General features: G+C 42.8%; 1 protein-coding gene across 1 annotated transcript in view; it reads left to right on the forward strand.

The window, feature by feature from the left end:
- The first annotated feature begins 488 nt into the window (after positions 1-488).
- Positions 489-18034, forward strand: part of AGXT (alanine--glyoxylate aminotransferase) — a 68735-nt gene continuing 51189 nt past the window's right edge. Inside the window, exon 1 of the mRNA XM_075861355.1 lies at positions 489-788. Within this exon, the coding sequence (XP_075717470.1) occupies positions 558-788 (231 nt within the window). The 5' untranslated portion in view covers positions 489-557. The remainder of the gene's footprint in view (positions 789-18034) is intronic.

Below are 18034 nucleotides of genomic sequence, written 5' to 3' on the forward strand. Positions count from 1 at the left end.
GTTGATCATGCTTTACGTAGACCCCACTGTAATGAGTAACTTCTTATTTGTGTGTTAGTTTGTGGTTATCTATTACCATACCTCACACTGTATCCTTTGAAATAACAGACATATTTGGGAACATGTAGACACCATGGTGGTTCAGGTCACCCATGCTTCTAGTAAAAAGTTTTATGTATTTATTATCCAGGACTTTGTATATATTTTATCAGCAGCATTGAGACAAGATTAATCTACTGAATGTTTTTCCCAGTCAGTTATCAGATATTTAGCGTCACGAGTCCTTGGCATAATATTTACGGTGACCACATATTTGTCAGTTTTAACGCAGAAGATGTTTTGCCAGATGTGCACAGGTGTAATGTCCCTAGTGTTACAAAGTAGAGGTCAGGCACCTGTGACCCTAGGGTTAGTGGGAGTGATACCGTGTGACAAATCGAGAGAGGGAGGGAGGAGATAGTGAAGCATTGAAATGGTGCCTGAGCTGCAGGGACAGAGAGACTGGGTTAAGGTTCACTGCACGTCACCTTCCATTGGCCATTTAAGGGTTAATAAAGATGCAAGGGACAGTTAGAAGTATATCCTATTCTTTGCTGCGTGCTGCCCGGCTGTCCGGATCTGTCAGGATGTCCACTCATACAATTGTGCCTCCATCTCCAGTGCTTATGCAGCCTCTAAATGTCCCTCAACGCTTAATGCTGGGCCCTGGCCCTTCAAATGTTACTCCACGGATACAGGCTGCCGGGGCTCACCAGGTGATTGGTCACATGCACCCCGAAATGTTCCAGGTAAGTCACTTAGTTATGACTTGTGTTGAAAGGAAAATGAGTGCACCGCCATAAGTGCACAAAACTTTTTATACATATGTAGCAGAGCTGAGTTTATCATTTTGTTCAGCTCATTATCACATCATAAGGTATTACAGTATCAATGGTTTTAAATAGTCATGCTAGTAAAGCTACTATTATTATCATACCACTGTAAGTTATCACCATACAAAAATGATTTAGCTGTATTAAGCTCTGCTACATCTGAATGCGCCATGTAACTACTTTGTTTGTGTATTCCACATTATTTTTAGTGTTGTTAAAGATGATAACAAGTTTATATAATAATAAATCTTCAGATACCACAATGGGATATCACAATGAATTGTGGCAAATGACTAGATGGCAAACTCAGCTCTAGTGCACTGACAAAATGAGCCCTGCTGTATGTAGATAGATATTTATGTCACACATATCTAAGTGTAGAAAAGTTGGAGTAATTAAAAAGTCATACAGTATATACAAATATGGAGAAGTTGGAGCTGTCACTGTGTTCTCAGCAGATCTGCTATAAATGATGAAATAATATTAGTATTAGGATATGTTCACACAGAGTGTTTTCAGAACGCCTCCAAACATCTGCCCATTGATTTCAATGGGAAAACGGCGTTCTGTTCCGACGGAGCTTTTGTTACGCGGCCGTTGTTCAAAACGGCCACGAAAAAACGGGCGTGAAAAAGAAGTGCATGTCACTTCTTCAGCTGTTTTTCATAGACTCCAAAAACGGCCGTTAAAAATGCAGCGAAAAATGCGACTTTGATTAAAAAACGTCTGAAAATCAGGAGCTATTTTCCCTTGAAAACAGCTCTGTAGTTTGAGAAGTTTTTTTATTTTGTGTGTGCACATACCCTTAATAGTACTGTAAACGCATGTTGTGCTCAGAAATAATCCAGCTATATTTTAGGGTTTTTTATTCGTGTCTGGTATGTGCAACACATTATAAGAAACAATAAAGCTGTGAATATCATAGTATTATTTTCTTCGCTCACGTCTATGTTTAGCTCTTATTATCACCATTGATTTATTATAATGATGTACCAATTCAACAGAAAAATAATTGTAGCATGCTGTATTACGGAGGTATTTTTCCCTAGAAGCGACGCTTCCACAAAGAATGGTACAGCGGCACTCAGAGTCCCTGTGACTCCAGTTAAATACAACTTTGTGCCGTGTGCATGAGGCCTTTGATGGTATTGTCCAGTTTCAGCAAATTATTGTTATATTTTGTATAATTAAAAGTTATACAATTTTCCAATATACTTTCTGTATTAATTCCTCAAGGTTTTCAAGAGCTCTGCTTGCTGTTATTCAGTGGGATCATTCATTGTCTAGATCCAGTGGATACAATTCTGTCCATGGTCATATGATGGACACACAGGTGCAGGGATCGTTACAATTACAGTATGTGTATCAGAGCCTAGTCTTCCAATGATCCCAGCACCTGTGTGTCCATCACATGACCATGGACATGATTTTATCCACTGGAATTAAACAATTAAGGTTCCTACTGAAGAACAGCCAGCAGAGATCTGGAAAACCGTAAGGAATTAACCCTTTAGTCACCAGCCTTTTTTCAGGTTTTTTGATCACCGCACTTTTTTATTTTTCCGTAGACCTAGCCGTGTGAGGACTTGATGTTTGCCGGACGAGTCCTATTTTTTATTGGCACCATTTTGGGGTACATATAATTTATTGATTAACTTTTTTGGGGGTGGGGGTGGAAAAAAACTGAAATTCTGCCATTTTTTTTTTGCGCCTTAAATTTACACCGTTTACCTTTTGGTATAAATACCATAATAACTTTATTCTACGGTTCATTACGATTACGGCGATACCAAATTTATATCGTTTTCTATGTTTTACTATTTTTTCACAAAAAGTGGATTAAACATATAAAAGTGGGTTAAATAACACAATAGGTTTATAGTTAGGGTTGTTATGGCCATACTAATTATTTGTAGCTTTTGTTCTTTTTTTTTATAATAAAGCATTTTGTAAGGGGAAAAATTATGTTAAATTTTATTTTTTTACTTGGGATTTTTTATTTATTTATTATAAACATTATTAAACAATTTCTTACATTTTTTTTTTTGTCCCACTAAGGGACTTCACTATGTGATCGTTTGATCGCTTTTAAAATACACTGCAATACTTCTGTATTGCAATTTATTATGCCTTATTTATTATTACGGCTTTAAAAAACGCTTTAAAAATGCTTGTGAAAATCAAAAACATTTTCAAAACATCTCCAAAAATGCCTGGATTCAGGAGCTGTTTTCTCTTGAAATCAGCCTCGTATTTTTTTGCCTCAAACATATGCTGTGCGAACATACCCTAAAACTGACGGGCATTTTATAAGGCCCTGACTCTGGCAGGGCGTAACAGGCATACACTGATGGAAAACCTGGGGTTCTTTGTTGGGCCTCCAGCTGCCATGGAAACCATCCGAACTCTGTGAACTCGTTGCAGGGCTGCGGATGGGGTGACAGAGGATATCCCCTCCCTCTGAAAAAAACTATTTGATGCCGCTGTCAAAATTGACCCAAGCATCTAAGGGGTTAAACAGCCGAGAACGGAGGTAACTCCGATCCCAATTGTTGAAGCAGAAGCCCGGCTGTCTTTAAGCAGCCCGACATCCGCTGTAGTCGGCACAGGGCACCTGTGCCAGGCTTATGAGAGCTGTGAAAAGGCAACGCTGTGGCATAAGTACTCCTTAACCCCTTCCCGCCATTTCACGTACAGTTACGTGATGGGAGATGGACTTTTCCCGCAACTCCACGTAACTGTACGTGAAATAGATGGAGCTGGCTCAGGATCTGAGCCAGCGACATTACCGCCGGGTGACAGCTGTATTTTACAGCTGGCACCCTGAGGTATCGGCCAGGACCGGAGCTAGCCTCCGATCCGACCGATTAACCCCTCAAATGCTGCGTTCAATAGAGATAGCAGCATGTGAGGAGTTTATAGCCACCGGCCCCCCAGCAACGTGATCGCTGGGTTGCCGGTGACTGCAAAGGCGATCGGAGGGCTAATACTTACCTCCCGGTCTGCCAGTACCTGAATCCTCCTATGCCACGTCGTCGGCGGGGCACAGGAGGCTTCCGGTACCATCGGCAAGATGGTGCCGGCTCAGCTTCCGGCTCAGAAGCTGAGCCAGCGTCTTCAGCAGTGGATGTCCACTGTATGTTACAGCGGACACCCCGATCTATCGGCAGGAACCGGAGCTAGCTAACCCCTTCATTAACCCCTGCATTGAATCGCTGCATCAAAGTGGTTTGTATGAAATCGGCAGCCCTGCCATGCGATGGCAAGGCTGGCGACTGTTACTATGTTCCTATGGCAACAGGATGCCTAACAATGGCTTCCTATCTGCCATTACGGATGCTGATTGGGCCCCGCCCAGAGGCGGAGCCTGAACGGCTTGCTGTCAGTGAACAACTGACAGTTCTAATACATTGCACTACATAGGTAGTGCAATGTATTAGAACATCAAACAAACAGTTGGACCTTCAAGTCCCCTAGTGGGACTAAAGAAAAGTGTAAAAAAAAAGTGTAAAAAAGTCAAAATAAAAGTTGTAAAAAATACAATAAAAGTTTCAAATATAACACAAAACACACAATCGCCCTTTTTACCTTATCAAGTCATTTATTATTGAAAAAAATAATAAAGCCATACATATTTGGTATCACTGCGACAGTAACGACCTTAACTATAAAAATATTATGTTATTTATTCCGCACTGTGAACGCCGTAAAAAAAAAACTAAAAAATACTGACATAATTGCTATTTTTTGGTCACTTTGTCTTCCAAAAATTGAAATAAAAAGTGATCAAAAAGTCGCATGTACCCAAAAATGGTGTCTATAAAAATTATAACTCGTCTCGCTAAAAACAAGCCCTCGTACAGCTCCGTCGACGAAAAAATTAAAACCGTTATGGCTCTCACAACTTGGTGACAGAAAAAAATCCATTCTCTTTACAAAAGTTATTTTACTGTGCAAAAAGTTGTGAAACATAAAAAGTGCTATAAATTAGGTATCACCGGAATCAGACTGACCCGCAGAATAAAGGTAACATGTAATTTATAACGCATGGTGAACGCTGTATAAAAAGAATTTAAAAAAATATGCCAGAATTGCTGTTTTTTGGTCACCTTGCCTCCCAAAAAAAAAAAGGATAACAAGTGATCAAAAAGTCACATGTACCCCAAAATGGTACCAATAAAAACGACAGCTCGTCCCGCAAAAAAAACAGCCGTCATACCACTACGTCTATGAAAAAATAAAATTAGTTAAGGCTCCAATAAGCCAGGAAATAAAAATATGCAGTTGTGCCGGCCCGAGGGGAACGTTTCTTCTGTTTCAAGTGGCGAATTATCAAGGCCCCTAAAATTAGGGAACCAGGAAGGTGAGGGCCCAAACATATCTGCTGGAAGCGAGGGTGCCCGTATTATACCAGGACAACACTTCCCAGCAAAATTCCTCAAACTGCAAAGATCCCGAGTGTGGACCAAAGGGGGAATAAGTAAAGACCATTTATTAGTGCGACACCGGCCTGTGCAGAAAGGATTGTGTCACAGCATAACACACATCTATGGAACATTTTATTGTTTTTTTTTTACCCCATTATTATACCACCTGACTATGCCCCTCATATACTCCGCCCGGCTTACATCTACCCCCACATTATAAACGGAAACACCAGTAAGACTCCAAACAAAACTACTACAAGCAAAATCCACGCTCCAAAAGCCAAATGGCACTACCTCCCTTCTGAACCCTACAGTGTGCCCAAACAGCAGTTTACTTCCATATATATGGCATCGGCATACCCGGGAGAACCCTTTTAACAATTTTTGGGGTGTGTGTCTGCAGTGGCACAAGCTGGGCACCACATATTGGCATATCTATGGAAAAAAAATCCCATTTTCACTCTGCAACATCAAGTGCACACAAATTTCTGCCAATCACCTGTGGGGTTAATATGCACATTACACCCCTAGGTGAATTCCTTGAGGGGTGTAGTTTCCAAAATGGGGTCACTTCTGGGGGGGATCTACTGTTTTGGTCCCACAGGGACTTTGCAAATGCGACATAGCGCCCAGAAACCAATCCAGCAAAATCTGTACTCCAAAAGCCAAATGGCGTTCCTTCCCTTCTGAGCCCTACTCTGTGCCCAAACAGCAGTTTATGACCACATATGTGGTATTGCCGTACACAGGAGAAGTTGCTTTACAAGTGTTGGGGGGCTTTTTTTCATTAATTTGTTGAGAAAATGAAACATTTTCAGCTAAAACTACGTCTTATTGAAGAAAAATGATTTTTTTTATTTTCATTGCCCAATTCTAATAAAATCTATGAAACACCTGTGGGGTCAAAATGCTCACTACACCCCTAGATGAATTCCTCAAGGGGTGTAGTTTCCTAAATGGAGTAACTTTTTTGGTGAATTCACTGTTTTGGTCCCTTAGGGGCTTTGCAAATGCGACGTGGTCTCCGCAAACCATTCCTGCTAAATTTGAGCTCCAAAAGCCAAATAGCGCTCTTTCCCTTCTAAGCCCTGCCGTGTGTCCAAACAGCCGTTTATGACCACATGTGGGGTATTGTTTTACTCGGGAGAAATTGCTTTCCAAAAGTAATGGTGCATTTTCTCCTTTTAGTCCTTGTGGAAATTAGAAAAAATTAGCTAAACCTATATTTTCTTTGAAAGAATGTCGATTTTCATTTTCATGGCCTACTTCGAATAATTTCTGCAAAAAACCTGCGGGGTCAAAATGCTCACTATACCCCTAGATAATTTCCTCAAGGGGTATAGTTTCCAAAATGGGGTCACTTTTGGGGGATTTCCACTGTTTTGGCGCCGCAAGAGCCTTTCAGACCCGACATGGTGCCTAAAATATTTTCTAATAAAAAGGAGGTCCCAAAATCCTCAAGGTGTTCCTTTGTTTCTGAGGCCGGTGCTTCAGTCAATAAGTGCACTAGAGCCACATGTGGGGTATTTCTAAAAACTGCAGAATCTGGGCAATAGATATTAAGTTGTGTTTCTCAGGTAAAACTTTCTGTGTTACAAAAAAAATAGATGAAATATGAATTTCTGCAATTTTAAAATTTCACATCTACTTTGCCTTAATTCCTGTGAAACATCTAAAGGGTTAAGAAACTTTCTAAATGCTGTTTTGAATACTTTGAGGGGTGAAGTTTTTAAAATGGGGTGACTTATCGAGGGTTTCTAATATATAAGGCCCTAAAATCCACTTCACAACTGAACTGGTCCCTGTAAAAATAGCCTTTTGAAATTTTCTTGAAAATGTGAGAAATTGCTGCTAAAGTTCTAAGCCTTGTGATGTCATAGAAAAATAAAAGGATGTTCTAAAAACAATGGCAATCTAAAGTAGACATATGGGTGATGTTAATTAGCAACAATTTTGTGTGGTATTACTATCTGTCTTACAAGCAGATACATATAAATTTAGAAAAATGCACATTTTTGCAATTTTTCGCGAAATTTTGGTGTTTTTCACAATTAAATACTTCATGTATCGAGCTAATTTTGCCAGTAACATAAAGTCCAATGTGTCACGAAAAAACAATCTCAGAATCGCTTGGATAGGTAAAAGCATTCCGAAGTTATTACCACATAAAGTGAAACTTGTCAGATTTGAAAAAATTGGCTGTGTCCTGAAGGCCAAAACAGGCTGTGTCCTTAAGGGGTTAATAACTGCCGTGAAAAGGCTTATGGGCGTTTATTAAGGAGTTAATACAGAAAGTATATTGGAATATTGTACTTTTATTTATACAAAAAAGTAACATTAATTTACTAATACCGGATAACCCCTTTAATGTCATGTAAATCAAGTTACCATTTTACTTATAGTAGTTATGTAGTTTGTATGTTTGAAGAAAACATTTGTCTACCAAGTTCAATCAGGGGAGGAGGTGTTGGCATACACGGAGGTACCATATGGCAGCACCAGGAGTACTTATAGGTCCGTAATACAGATCTATCGGGACTCCTAGTGTTGCTGTACAAGTTCTGCGCACACGGATGAACTGTGTACATAAATCCTAAGTATTTTACAATATTAGATAATGCTTTGTTTCAGGAAAGTATCCATTCTATCCCAAAATGACCCCGTTGTTAGATAAGCTGTTCTAAAATTGGGTAATAAACTGGCAAAGATGGTTAGGACACACTCCCCCATATTTCTGTGAATTGGGCACCAAAAGAAAAGAAAGTTTCCCTCTTCCCCCTAAAAAGGGCATCTGTGATGGAATTGTTGACCCCTGGTACCTGCTCTGCCCTGAAATTGATGTGATATTTCATGCTCACCACGGCTCATAGCTACCGACGTGTGTGAAGTGCCGCAATTCCGCCACAAAAAGCAGGGCTCACCCAACTGCCCTACATTGCCCCCCCCCCCACCACTTATGAATCATTCAAACATATGATTGTAACTTCTGTGGTCGCTGACCACGAACTCCTTCCATCCAGTCGACGCCCTTCTCTCCAGAGATGTCTGCACATACGGCCGTCACAGTGACCAACAGGGTGCTCTCGCTAGCTCAGTCCAGACTTAAGAAGCCAAAGCACACGCAGGTGGGAGATTGAGCTGATAGCTCCCAGAGCACCCTGGGCTATAAGAAGGCAGTGCCCCTCCCTGCAATGCCCGAGCGTTGTCATATCCAAAGTTTGTCTATGCAAATGGTCTCCTAGTGTTTTCCAGTTCCCAGTGTTCCCCGTACTTGTATCCTGTATCCCGTGCTATCCTGGTCAAGTGCCGTGCTGAGCTGTAGTCGTGCTGTGCTGTATTCCACGCCTGTCCTGCTACTCTACGCCTGACGTCTACCTGCTGCCTAGTCCCAGCTGAGCCTGCCTTGCTACTGTCCGAGCTGCCACAGGTACACTATACGAACTATAGACAGTGACCTGCGCCCTGTTGGCCAGCTGCCATACCGACAAAGCGGTATGGCCCAGTGGGTCTACGAACCCAACGTGACACTGATGTTGAACAGACCATCCTCTCTGAACGTCCCGTACAGCCCAAGTGCTTGTGCTGCACCACCAATCCCACTTTTTCAGCCAGCCGTGCTCATCTGCACCCAGCTGGCTCCTAAGGTAGCTGTTGATCGTCCTGATCAATCTTCGTGGCTACCTGATCATACCACCCTTGTCTGACAAATGTACACCTTCTCCTATGAAGATACCATTACACTGCCAAGTCCAGGTCCTCGTGCTTCAAAACCTGTAGGCGCTCTATAAATGGTGAAATCCTGGCTTCTTTCACCGTTTCCCTCTTGAGTCCTGTAAGCACAAAACATTCTGCCACCCATGCATGCAGACCCTGTCCAGGAAATACGATAAACACTAATGTAAGCAGTTACCGAATGCTTTAAATTAAAGGGAAGGTGTCACGAAAAAAAAAAAAATGTATATGTTTTTGCTTTTAGTATGTTATTAAAATAAATTTTATTTATTTGTGTTTTTGTGTTTCACTTTTTTATTTTTTATTTATTTTACTTCTCTATGGGGGCTGCCATTTTTTTTGTTCATCTCTGTATGTGTCGATTAACGACACATACAGAGATGGAATAAGGCACATACATCCCCATAGTGAATGCGAATGGGAGCCGTTCCATTCACTATAGCGTACGCCGTCTGTGTGGGAACGGCGCATGCGCCGCTCCCACACAGTCCAAAAGTAAGGTGGACCGGAAGCCGCGGCCGGACAGTAAGATAACTACTTCCGGTTGCGGCTTCCGTCGATATGTTCAAAAGCAAGGACTATGAGCAGAGGGAGCGGATGGAGCGGGGGCGGCAGGAGCTGGTAAGTTATGTTTGTGTATGTTCGTGTTATACTGTGTGATTACACTGTATCCAATCCTCCTACACTGTGCATTCGCTCAAAAAATGGCGGCACACAGTTCAACCCCCTCCTTTCTCCTGGCGCTAGCCAGGATAAAGGAGGGGGCATTGTGTGAGCACACTAGAGCGTGTGTGTCTACCCCAAATTTGCAGCATAAAGCAATGAGGTTGCTTTACCACATTGCAATGCTGCAATTTTGTGAATTGCTCTATCTAGTGACCAGCACATGGAAATGTTATAAATTAGAATCTAATTTATAATATTTCCTGACTTGTGAAAAAAATTAAAAAAATTAGAACAATGTGTAATCATTTATTGACTTGCCCCTAAACCAACAACCAGTATATTTAAAACCCTCCGAGTGCAACAGCAATAGCCTTAAGCCCAATTTAATATCTACTTTAGCCATTAGTGCTCCTCTCCCGCAGCACCTCACCTGCATCTGCTATAAGGTAATGATTCTTTCCGTATCGCATAAATTACCAAACACCCTTCTGCATAGAATAGATGCTGGATTATCTTGTACTTCCTCTTCTCCTTTTTTGAAACCAACCCTAGCGGGACAGCAACCCTGCCTTTAACTGGGGGTTTGTGAAATGGTCCTGCCATTCTGAACCTTACCTCCTTTACTATTTAATTTCACTTATATTACTGGCGACTCATCTGCTGACTTCAAATTTCTTCCTTGCACCACCACCCTTAACCGATAGCTTAAAAACCTAAACCTAACCACACTCTCCTGGAATTCCACTTTCTCCCTATATGGATACTCAGCAGCTACTTAATCTGTTTATGTTCACCTGAAACTACGCCTTCAGCAAATTCACAAAAAGAAATGGTCCTAAGGGGGCGTAGTCTTGCCGCGGAAGAGAATGTCCGCTTTACTTTACTGCTCCTCCGAACCTAGTGCTCTAAAAGCGGCTCACAGCTGAACTAGCTTGAGAAATCTACCGGACTGATGTCCTCACCCTGCACTAACTGGCCTGCAACCTATTAGTGCTCTTACTTTTGGGTTTCTGACCCTCCGGAATACTGACAAGTGACAACACCATATAGCTGCAACGCAGCAGCTGAGTTCACACCATTTCTTCCCTGTTGTGGCGATGGGCAGACGCGGATTGGAGATGCAGACAGGATCTATGCAGGTACTGGAGCTTGGGCGTCTCTCTCTTATGTGAGCGCTTAGCATCGACGCGGCAAACACCAGCCCATCCAGATGTTCATACAGGAGTAGCTCCGACAGGATGCATGAGACTGTGACCCAGCAGTGAAGTTCATACCATTTTGTATCCGGCGTGGCTGTGGGCAGATGCGGCTCAGAGTCTTAATTCGGTGCTTTGCAGACATTGGCACTGGGCAGGATATCCCCTCTGTGCTACCCTGACATCAGAAAACCAACATCAGACCACGTTATCCAGACATTCAGACTGGTGAGGTTGCTTAACATCAAGGCTCATACACCATTTTTGGAGGCCTGACAGGTGGTTGTGGTCTGACTATTGATACGCCATTTCCAGTTTTTCACAGTAATCTGACTCCTACAGACCCACCCGAAGGCGCTGCTGAGAGACTCAGTTCTTATACAAGTTTATGCACTCTATTGATGATAACTGGAATACGCTAAATTTGTGAACATACTGGGGTCAGTGGCGGATTAAGTAGACCATATGCCCTGGGCTCTTCCACAAACTTGGGCCCCCCTTCCCCACCACTGCTCTGCCGTGTCTATAGTGAACACCACCTTTTTGTGTGAGCATTGACAAATGGTTGTTATGATTCCCCTAGTCAAAAGGCTGTGTCCCTACAAACTGACAGTCTCCAACCATCGCTGACAGTATCACACTGTGTAGGGACACTTCCTCTTGACAATGGGAATGGTAACATGCATTTGTCTATTAGTCCTGGATACACAAAGATATGTAGAATACAAGGATTACCTGCAACACACATGTCAGGAGAGGTGACAGATCCCCTATAGATCCAGTGACTCACAAATGACGTCTTCCCTGATGGGAGCAGTTTTCTTTTCTTCTCCATCTGACGCAGACAGTTATGGCGACTTCTCCTGATGAGACATCTTTGCCCATCACTTCTGCAGCCATTTCCAGCCTTTATAGAGACACACAAATTTAGACACCAAGGCCAAGAACCATACATTAAAGGGGTTGCCCGGGCACAGACTGTTTTTTATACTGATGACCTATCGATGTGCCCGGACAACCCCTTTTACTCAGACTAATAAATTTGGACACCAGACTAGATCATAGAATACATATAGTCCCCAGACCTGCTAAACTATTGCAGTCCCCAGACCAGACCCCCCTAAACAAATATAGACCCCAAAACAAGCACCCTGAATAAATACAGACCTCAGACCGGACCCCTCGATACAGACCCCAGACCCGACCCTCTACACTAATAATGACCCCAGACCTGACTCCCTTAATACAGACCCCAAACCACACCCCCTAAACTAATACAGACCCCTAAATAAAGACCCCTAAACTAATACAGACCCCTAAATACAGACCCCATAAACTAATACAGACACCAGACCAGACCCCTGACCAGACCCCCTAAATACAGACACCAGACCTTAAACTAATACAGACCCCCTTAAAGGGAATGTGTCGCTAGAAATGTATTTTTATTTTTTTAGTTAAACAGTTAGTATATAAATGATTACACATTGTTATAATTTTTATTTTTTTTCACAAGTCAGGAAATATTATAAATTAGATTCTAATTTATAACATTTCCATGTGCTGGTCACTAGAGGGAGCAATTCCCAAAATTGCAGCATTGGCATGTGGTAAAGCAACCTCATTGCTTTATGCTGCAAAATTGGAGAAGACACACTCGCTCTAGTGTGCTCAAACAATGCCCCCTCCTTTATCCTGGCTAGTGCCAGGTGAAAGGAGGGGGTCGAATGTTCAAACCTCCTACACTGTGTGCTGCCATTTTTTGAGCGAATGCACAGTGTAGGAGGATTAGATACAGTGGTTATAACACGAACATACAAAAACATGACTTACCTGCTCCTGCCGCCGCCGCTGCCTCCGCTCCTAGTCCTTGCTTCGGAACATATGGACGGAAGCCGCCACCGGTAGTAGTCATCTTACTGTCCGGCCGCGGCTTCCGGACCACACGAAAATGGCGCCGGATGTCGCACTGCCGAAGTCCTTCCATTTGGACTGTGTGGGAGCGGCGCATGCGCCGTTCCCACACAGACGGTGTACGCTATAGTGAATGGAACGGCTCCCGTTCGCATTCACTATGGTGATGTATTTGCCGTATTCCATCTCTGTATGTGTCGTTAATCGACACAGACAGAGATGAAAAAAAAATGGCAGCCCCCATACAGAAGTAAAAGTCAGAAAAAAGTAAAACACAAAAACACAAATAAATAAAATATATTTTAATAACATACTAAAATCAAAAATATCTATAAAAAATTTTTTCGTGACACCTTGCCTTTAAGTAATACAGACCCCAGACCAGACCCCCTATTCTAATACAGACCCCAGACAAGACCCCTAAACTAATACAGACCCCAGAACAGGCCCCCTAAATAGACACTATAAACTAATACAGACCCCAGAACAGACCCTCTCGTTACTCAACACGGACCTTAAACTATACGCTAAGGTATTAGTTTTACGCTTTGTACATATTTTGCCAAATCTTATTAATTCTGATCAGGTGGGCTTTGTGTCTGGTAGACAGTCTTCAGACGGTACTCGTAGATTTATGGACCTCATCCAATCGGTGGAGCTGTCTCGGACACCTTCTCGCTTTGGATGCGGAGAAGGCGTTCGACAAGGTCTGCTGGGGATACTTGAAGGCAATGTTAGACAGTTTTGGGTTCCGGGGGAGGATAAAATCTGCTATTTTGGCATTATATTCCAAGCCTTCTGCTAGAGTGCTTACATCTTTTTTTTGTCAGATAAATTTGTAATCACTAATGGTACTAGGCAAGGTTGCCCTTTGTCGCCCATTATTTCTGGTAATGGAGCCTTTCGCAGAACATATTAGATCTAATGGTAGAATTCATGGTGTCTCTGTAGGAAGTTTCTCACATGTCATAGGCCTTTATGCAGATGACGTAATTCTTTCTATAACAAAACCCTGATAGCTTCAGTATGGTCTCCTATTACAAAGTTAACTCAGCTAAATCCCAGATTTTGAATATAGGAATAGATCCTTTGACACAATCTACGCTAGAAGCTAAATTTCCTTATCTCTGGCAAGATAAGCATGTTACATATTTAGGCATTAAATTATGTTCCAGCAAGGATTTGTTTGCATATAACTATACGCCTTTACTGTCTAAAACTTGTCAACTAGCTAAAAAATTTGACAAGCCATTGTTTACTTGGGCTACTAGAGTAGCGATTGTTAAAATGCTGTTATTACCAGTTATATTATATGTATTTAGAACTGTGATTTTTCCTGTTTCCAATGCATATTTTTCTAGGCTACAGAAAATCTTGACAGATTTCATTTGGGTAGGTCGAAAACCTAGAATTCGCCTTACTACCATGACTAGACCGTGGTTCAAGGGAGGTACGGGGATTCTGGATTTGAAAAAGTATTATCTGGGAGCTGTCTTAGACCAAACTAAATTTAGGTGGTGTGTCTCCTAGGAAATGCTGGGCGGAGATTGAAAGCTCGGTTCTGGGATATCCTTTAATTATTCTATTATGCCCCTCTAAAACCCTCCCCTGTCGTAACCGTCCATTATTACTTAGCTTAGGAGCCTCAATTTTGGAATGGCAAGGTTTCCATAATCATTTACCTACGCTTGAATCAACTATATTGGGTGATTTACCTTTGCATTTTCTGAATACATTGATTCCTGACATAGGTTTACGGAATTGGATCGCAGCTGGAGTAGATACAATTGGATACCATTTTGTGGGTACTTCTGTGTGTACCTATGAATCTTTATCCCATACTTATGGTCTCCCTGCCAAGGATTTTTATAAATCCCTACAAATACGACATGCCTTACTCCATTCCTCGATTGATGCCAAGGCTTTCCCAAGGGTCATATTTCAGTTTTTTTCATCAGCTAATCTTAGCTTACGTGGTATTTCTCTACTTTATAAGTTATTAATTCAACCTAATACTATACCTGAGCCTTCCTACATTCTTAAATGGGAACAAGGTTTACAATTAGATATAAATATGGAGGATTGGTACAGGGCTAGTAAGGCGATAAAGTCCATATCTAAGGGTGCTAACCATTGGGAAACAGCATTTGAGATTATACCCATGCAAGGGCCTTGCCAGTGAGGAGAGAGATGATGAAAGCGACCCTTGCGCCATCAGACGAAAATGCTCTTGCATACAGGCTGAAGTGGATCTGGCACTGGTTCAAAAATCCACGACAGGTCCCTGCGTCTCCATCATAGTGGTCAGGAAGTGGCAAAGAAAAACGGGGATCAACACTGCCAGGAGGTGTAGTCTGAGGGTAAACACTGCCAGGAGGTGTAGTAGGAGGATCGGCACCTAGCGCCTCCTGCCGACGTGCGATAATGTTCAAGGCCTGGAGGAGTTGGTCCTGTCGAGAAAGGAGATTTAGCATATCCGTCCGCATCTCTTGCGACTTAATCTTGGTCTTGGATCAAAGAGCGGAGTCCATGACTTGAGCGTACTGTCACGTTGAGTTCGTGGACCCACTGAGCCGTACCGCCTTGACGGTATGGCAGCTGGCCAACAGAGCGCAGGTCACAGTCTATAGTTCGTATAGTGTACCTGTGGCAGCTTGGACAGTAGCAAGGCAGGCTCGGTTGGGACTAGGCAGCAGGTAGACGTCAGGCGTGGAGTAGCAGGACAGGCGTGGAATACAGCAAAGCACGACTACAGCTCAGCACGGCACTTGGCCAGGATAGCACAGGTTACAGGTACTGGGAACTGGAAAACACTTGCATAGACAAACTTTGGATACGACAAACAACGCTCAGGCATTGCAGAGAGGGGCACAGCCCTTCTTATAGCCCGGGGTGCTCTGGGAGCAATCAGCTCAATCTCCCACCTGCGTTGCTTTGGCTTCTTAAGTCTGGACCGAGCTCGCAAGCGCACCCTGGTGGTCACTGTGGAACAGGACGGCCGTATGTGCAGACATCTCTGGAGAGAAGGGCGTCGACTGGATGGAAGGAGTTTGTGGTCAGCGACCATGGACATTACACTTACTTTCTCCTTGTCCATAAATCTTGACCACAGATCCAAATCCTTCTGACCAAAGCTATCAATTTTGCCCCCCCCCCCCCATATTTTTCCTGAAGGTCCTATCATACCAGCCCATTCCGCTATAAGAAGCATGTGCGTCCACCACCAGATCCATGTATTTTACAAATTCACATACTACTTGGTTTACCATCCACCCACACTCTGGCGTACACCAGAAAACCCCTTATTCCTTCCACAATAGTTTTCCACTGTTATCTATCTGCCTGGCTAAGCCCCTTCTCCTTAGCTACCTCCACTTCATTAGACAAAACAGACAACCACATACAGGCATAGGTATCCTGCTTCCCCAACCGCTAGCCCTTTTTCTACTTAATCACTGTTCTGAACCCCCCATGTAACAAATTAAGGTTTTGAAGAATGGAAACCTTATATAATGTTATATATTATATCATAAAGTGTATTTTATTTGAATGAATCAAAGATGGAGGGTCATTGCATGTTTCAATTAAATGTGTCTCATCAGTATTCAAGACACCTATTGTTTAATCTGATTCTCACAACAAAGGAGCCAGATATTTACAGGTATCTCTTAGGCCGGATTTACACGAGCGTTGCGCCTGTTTCATGGACGTATTACACATTCGTGTGAATTAGGCCTTACAGATGCTAACCAGTAGTGTGGACAATGTAACTACTGTTGATGATAAGCAAAAAGTGTCTCTGTAAAGTTTATTGCTCATGACTGTCTTTGTGTACTTATCTCCAGATAAATCTCAGAATAACCATGGCAGTCATTTTACTCTTTATGCAATACATTTTTATACTCTCACTCTTGTATTTCATTTACTGCGCTTAACCTTAGAATCTAACCCAGTAAGAGGGTGGAAGAGAAAAATTCTTACACCCCCCTACAGAAACAGCTCCTTTACTTATTTGCTCTTCCCTTCACTACCTGTAAATGTTTTGTGGTTTGTTTTTTACACGTTAAGCATTTTTCCTTAATTACTGCATTACTCTTCATCTAAAAACAAATAATGCCCATCCGATGAATCGGAATCAGACTCACCCAGTTGTTGCATCCTTCAGTTTCCAGGCTCTTAATGACTCCGTCCTGGGTTGCTGGTCGCTGGGCTGGCTTGCTGCAACCCCTCCTCTGCTTGTTGTGCGAGTATGTGTTCCTATGTGACCCTTCTCCTGCCTTATCCCAGACCTTTCCCCTTGGCTCAGTGATAATGCTTCCTTACTGTTCCATTGCTGAAAGGCCCCATAGCCTATTGCTAAACCCCCACGATCCGCTCCGAAACCCTGGAACGAACTACTAAGTAATCCCCTGGCAAGCCTTGATGACAAGCCCATGGCATCTAGCCTGATACATATGGACACCATTTGCCCCAGCACCAAACACTCTACCAGGAAAATTTTTGCCCTGAATACCTATATCTCTATACATGCTTGGCCCCGGCTTAAGGGAATAAATATACATGTCCTCCCCACCACAACCAGGCTGGGCTGAATATACTGTATCTTGCTAGCACCCGCTTCTAAATGCTGTCTGACTTACTGGGTTCTGGGTTTGCTGGCTTCCCAGAACCTTCTGGGGACTCAATCTTCCTTTTCTGCCCCTTCATTTAAGAAACTCCCAGCTCACAGTCAACAATGTTCTCAGTAGTCCTGCTCATCTTCTCTGGTCTCTTCAGCACAATCCAATCTTGTTTTCCCTGTAAACAGAAACAAAATTATCTTTGCTTTCTTCCAGCAACTGACTACCCCCTTACCCAGCTGCCCCTTATCTACCCCTCTCTCCTCGCCCACTTTACCTGGCCAACTAATCATTTGGCGGGCCTTTCCTACCGAAACTCCCTTTTCACTAAAGGCAGGCTTTCTACCCAGCCCACCTTAGACTTGTCGGCGGCGCGCCATGCGGCTGCCGCCATTTTAAGCACCCCTAAGAACAGCTAAGGGAGACGCATGTCGACCCTTATGCATCCTTGCTCAGATAACTCTAATAACAGAGCAGTGGAGATGCACATCTGTACATCTTGCCCATGGTTTGAGTATATGTATGCATATAAACAGTTTTTTCCACCTGAAATTAGCATGCAGGGACTAAATAACATAATTTGAATATGTTATGTAAGCCCATTGGCC

This window comes from Rhinoderma darwinii, chromosome 4, assembly GCF_050947455.1.
Source record: "Rhinoderma darwinii isolate aRhiDar2 chromosome 4, aRhiDar2.hap1, whole genome shotgun sequence".
In the NCBI taxonomy this organism is placed as follows: Eukaryota; Metazoa; Chordata; class Amphibia; order Anura; family Rhinodermatidae; genus Rhinoderma; species Rhinoderma darwinii.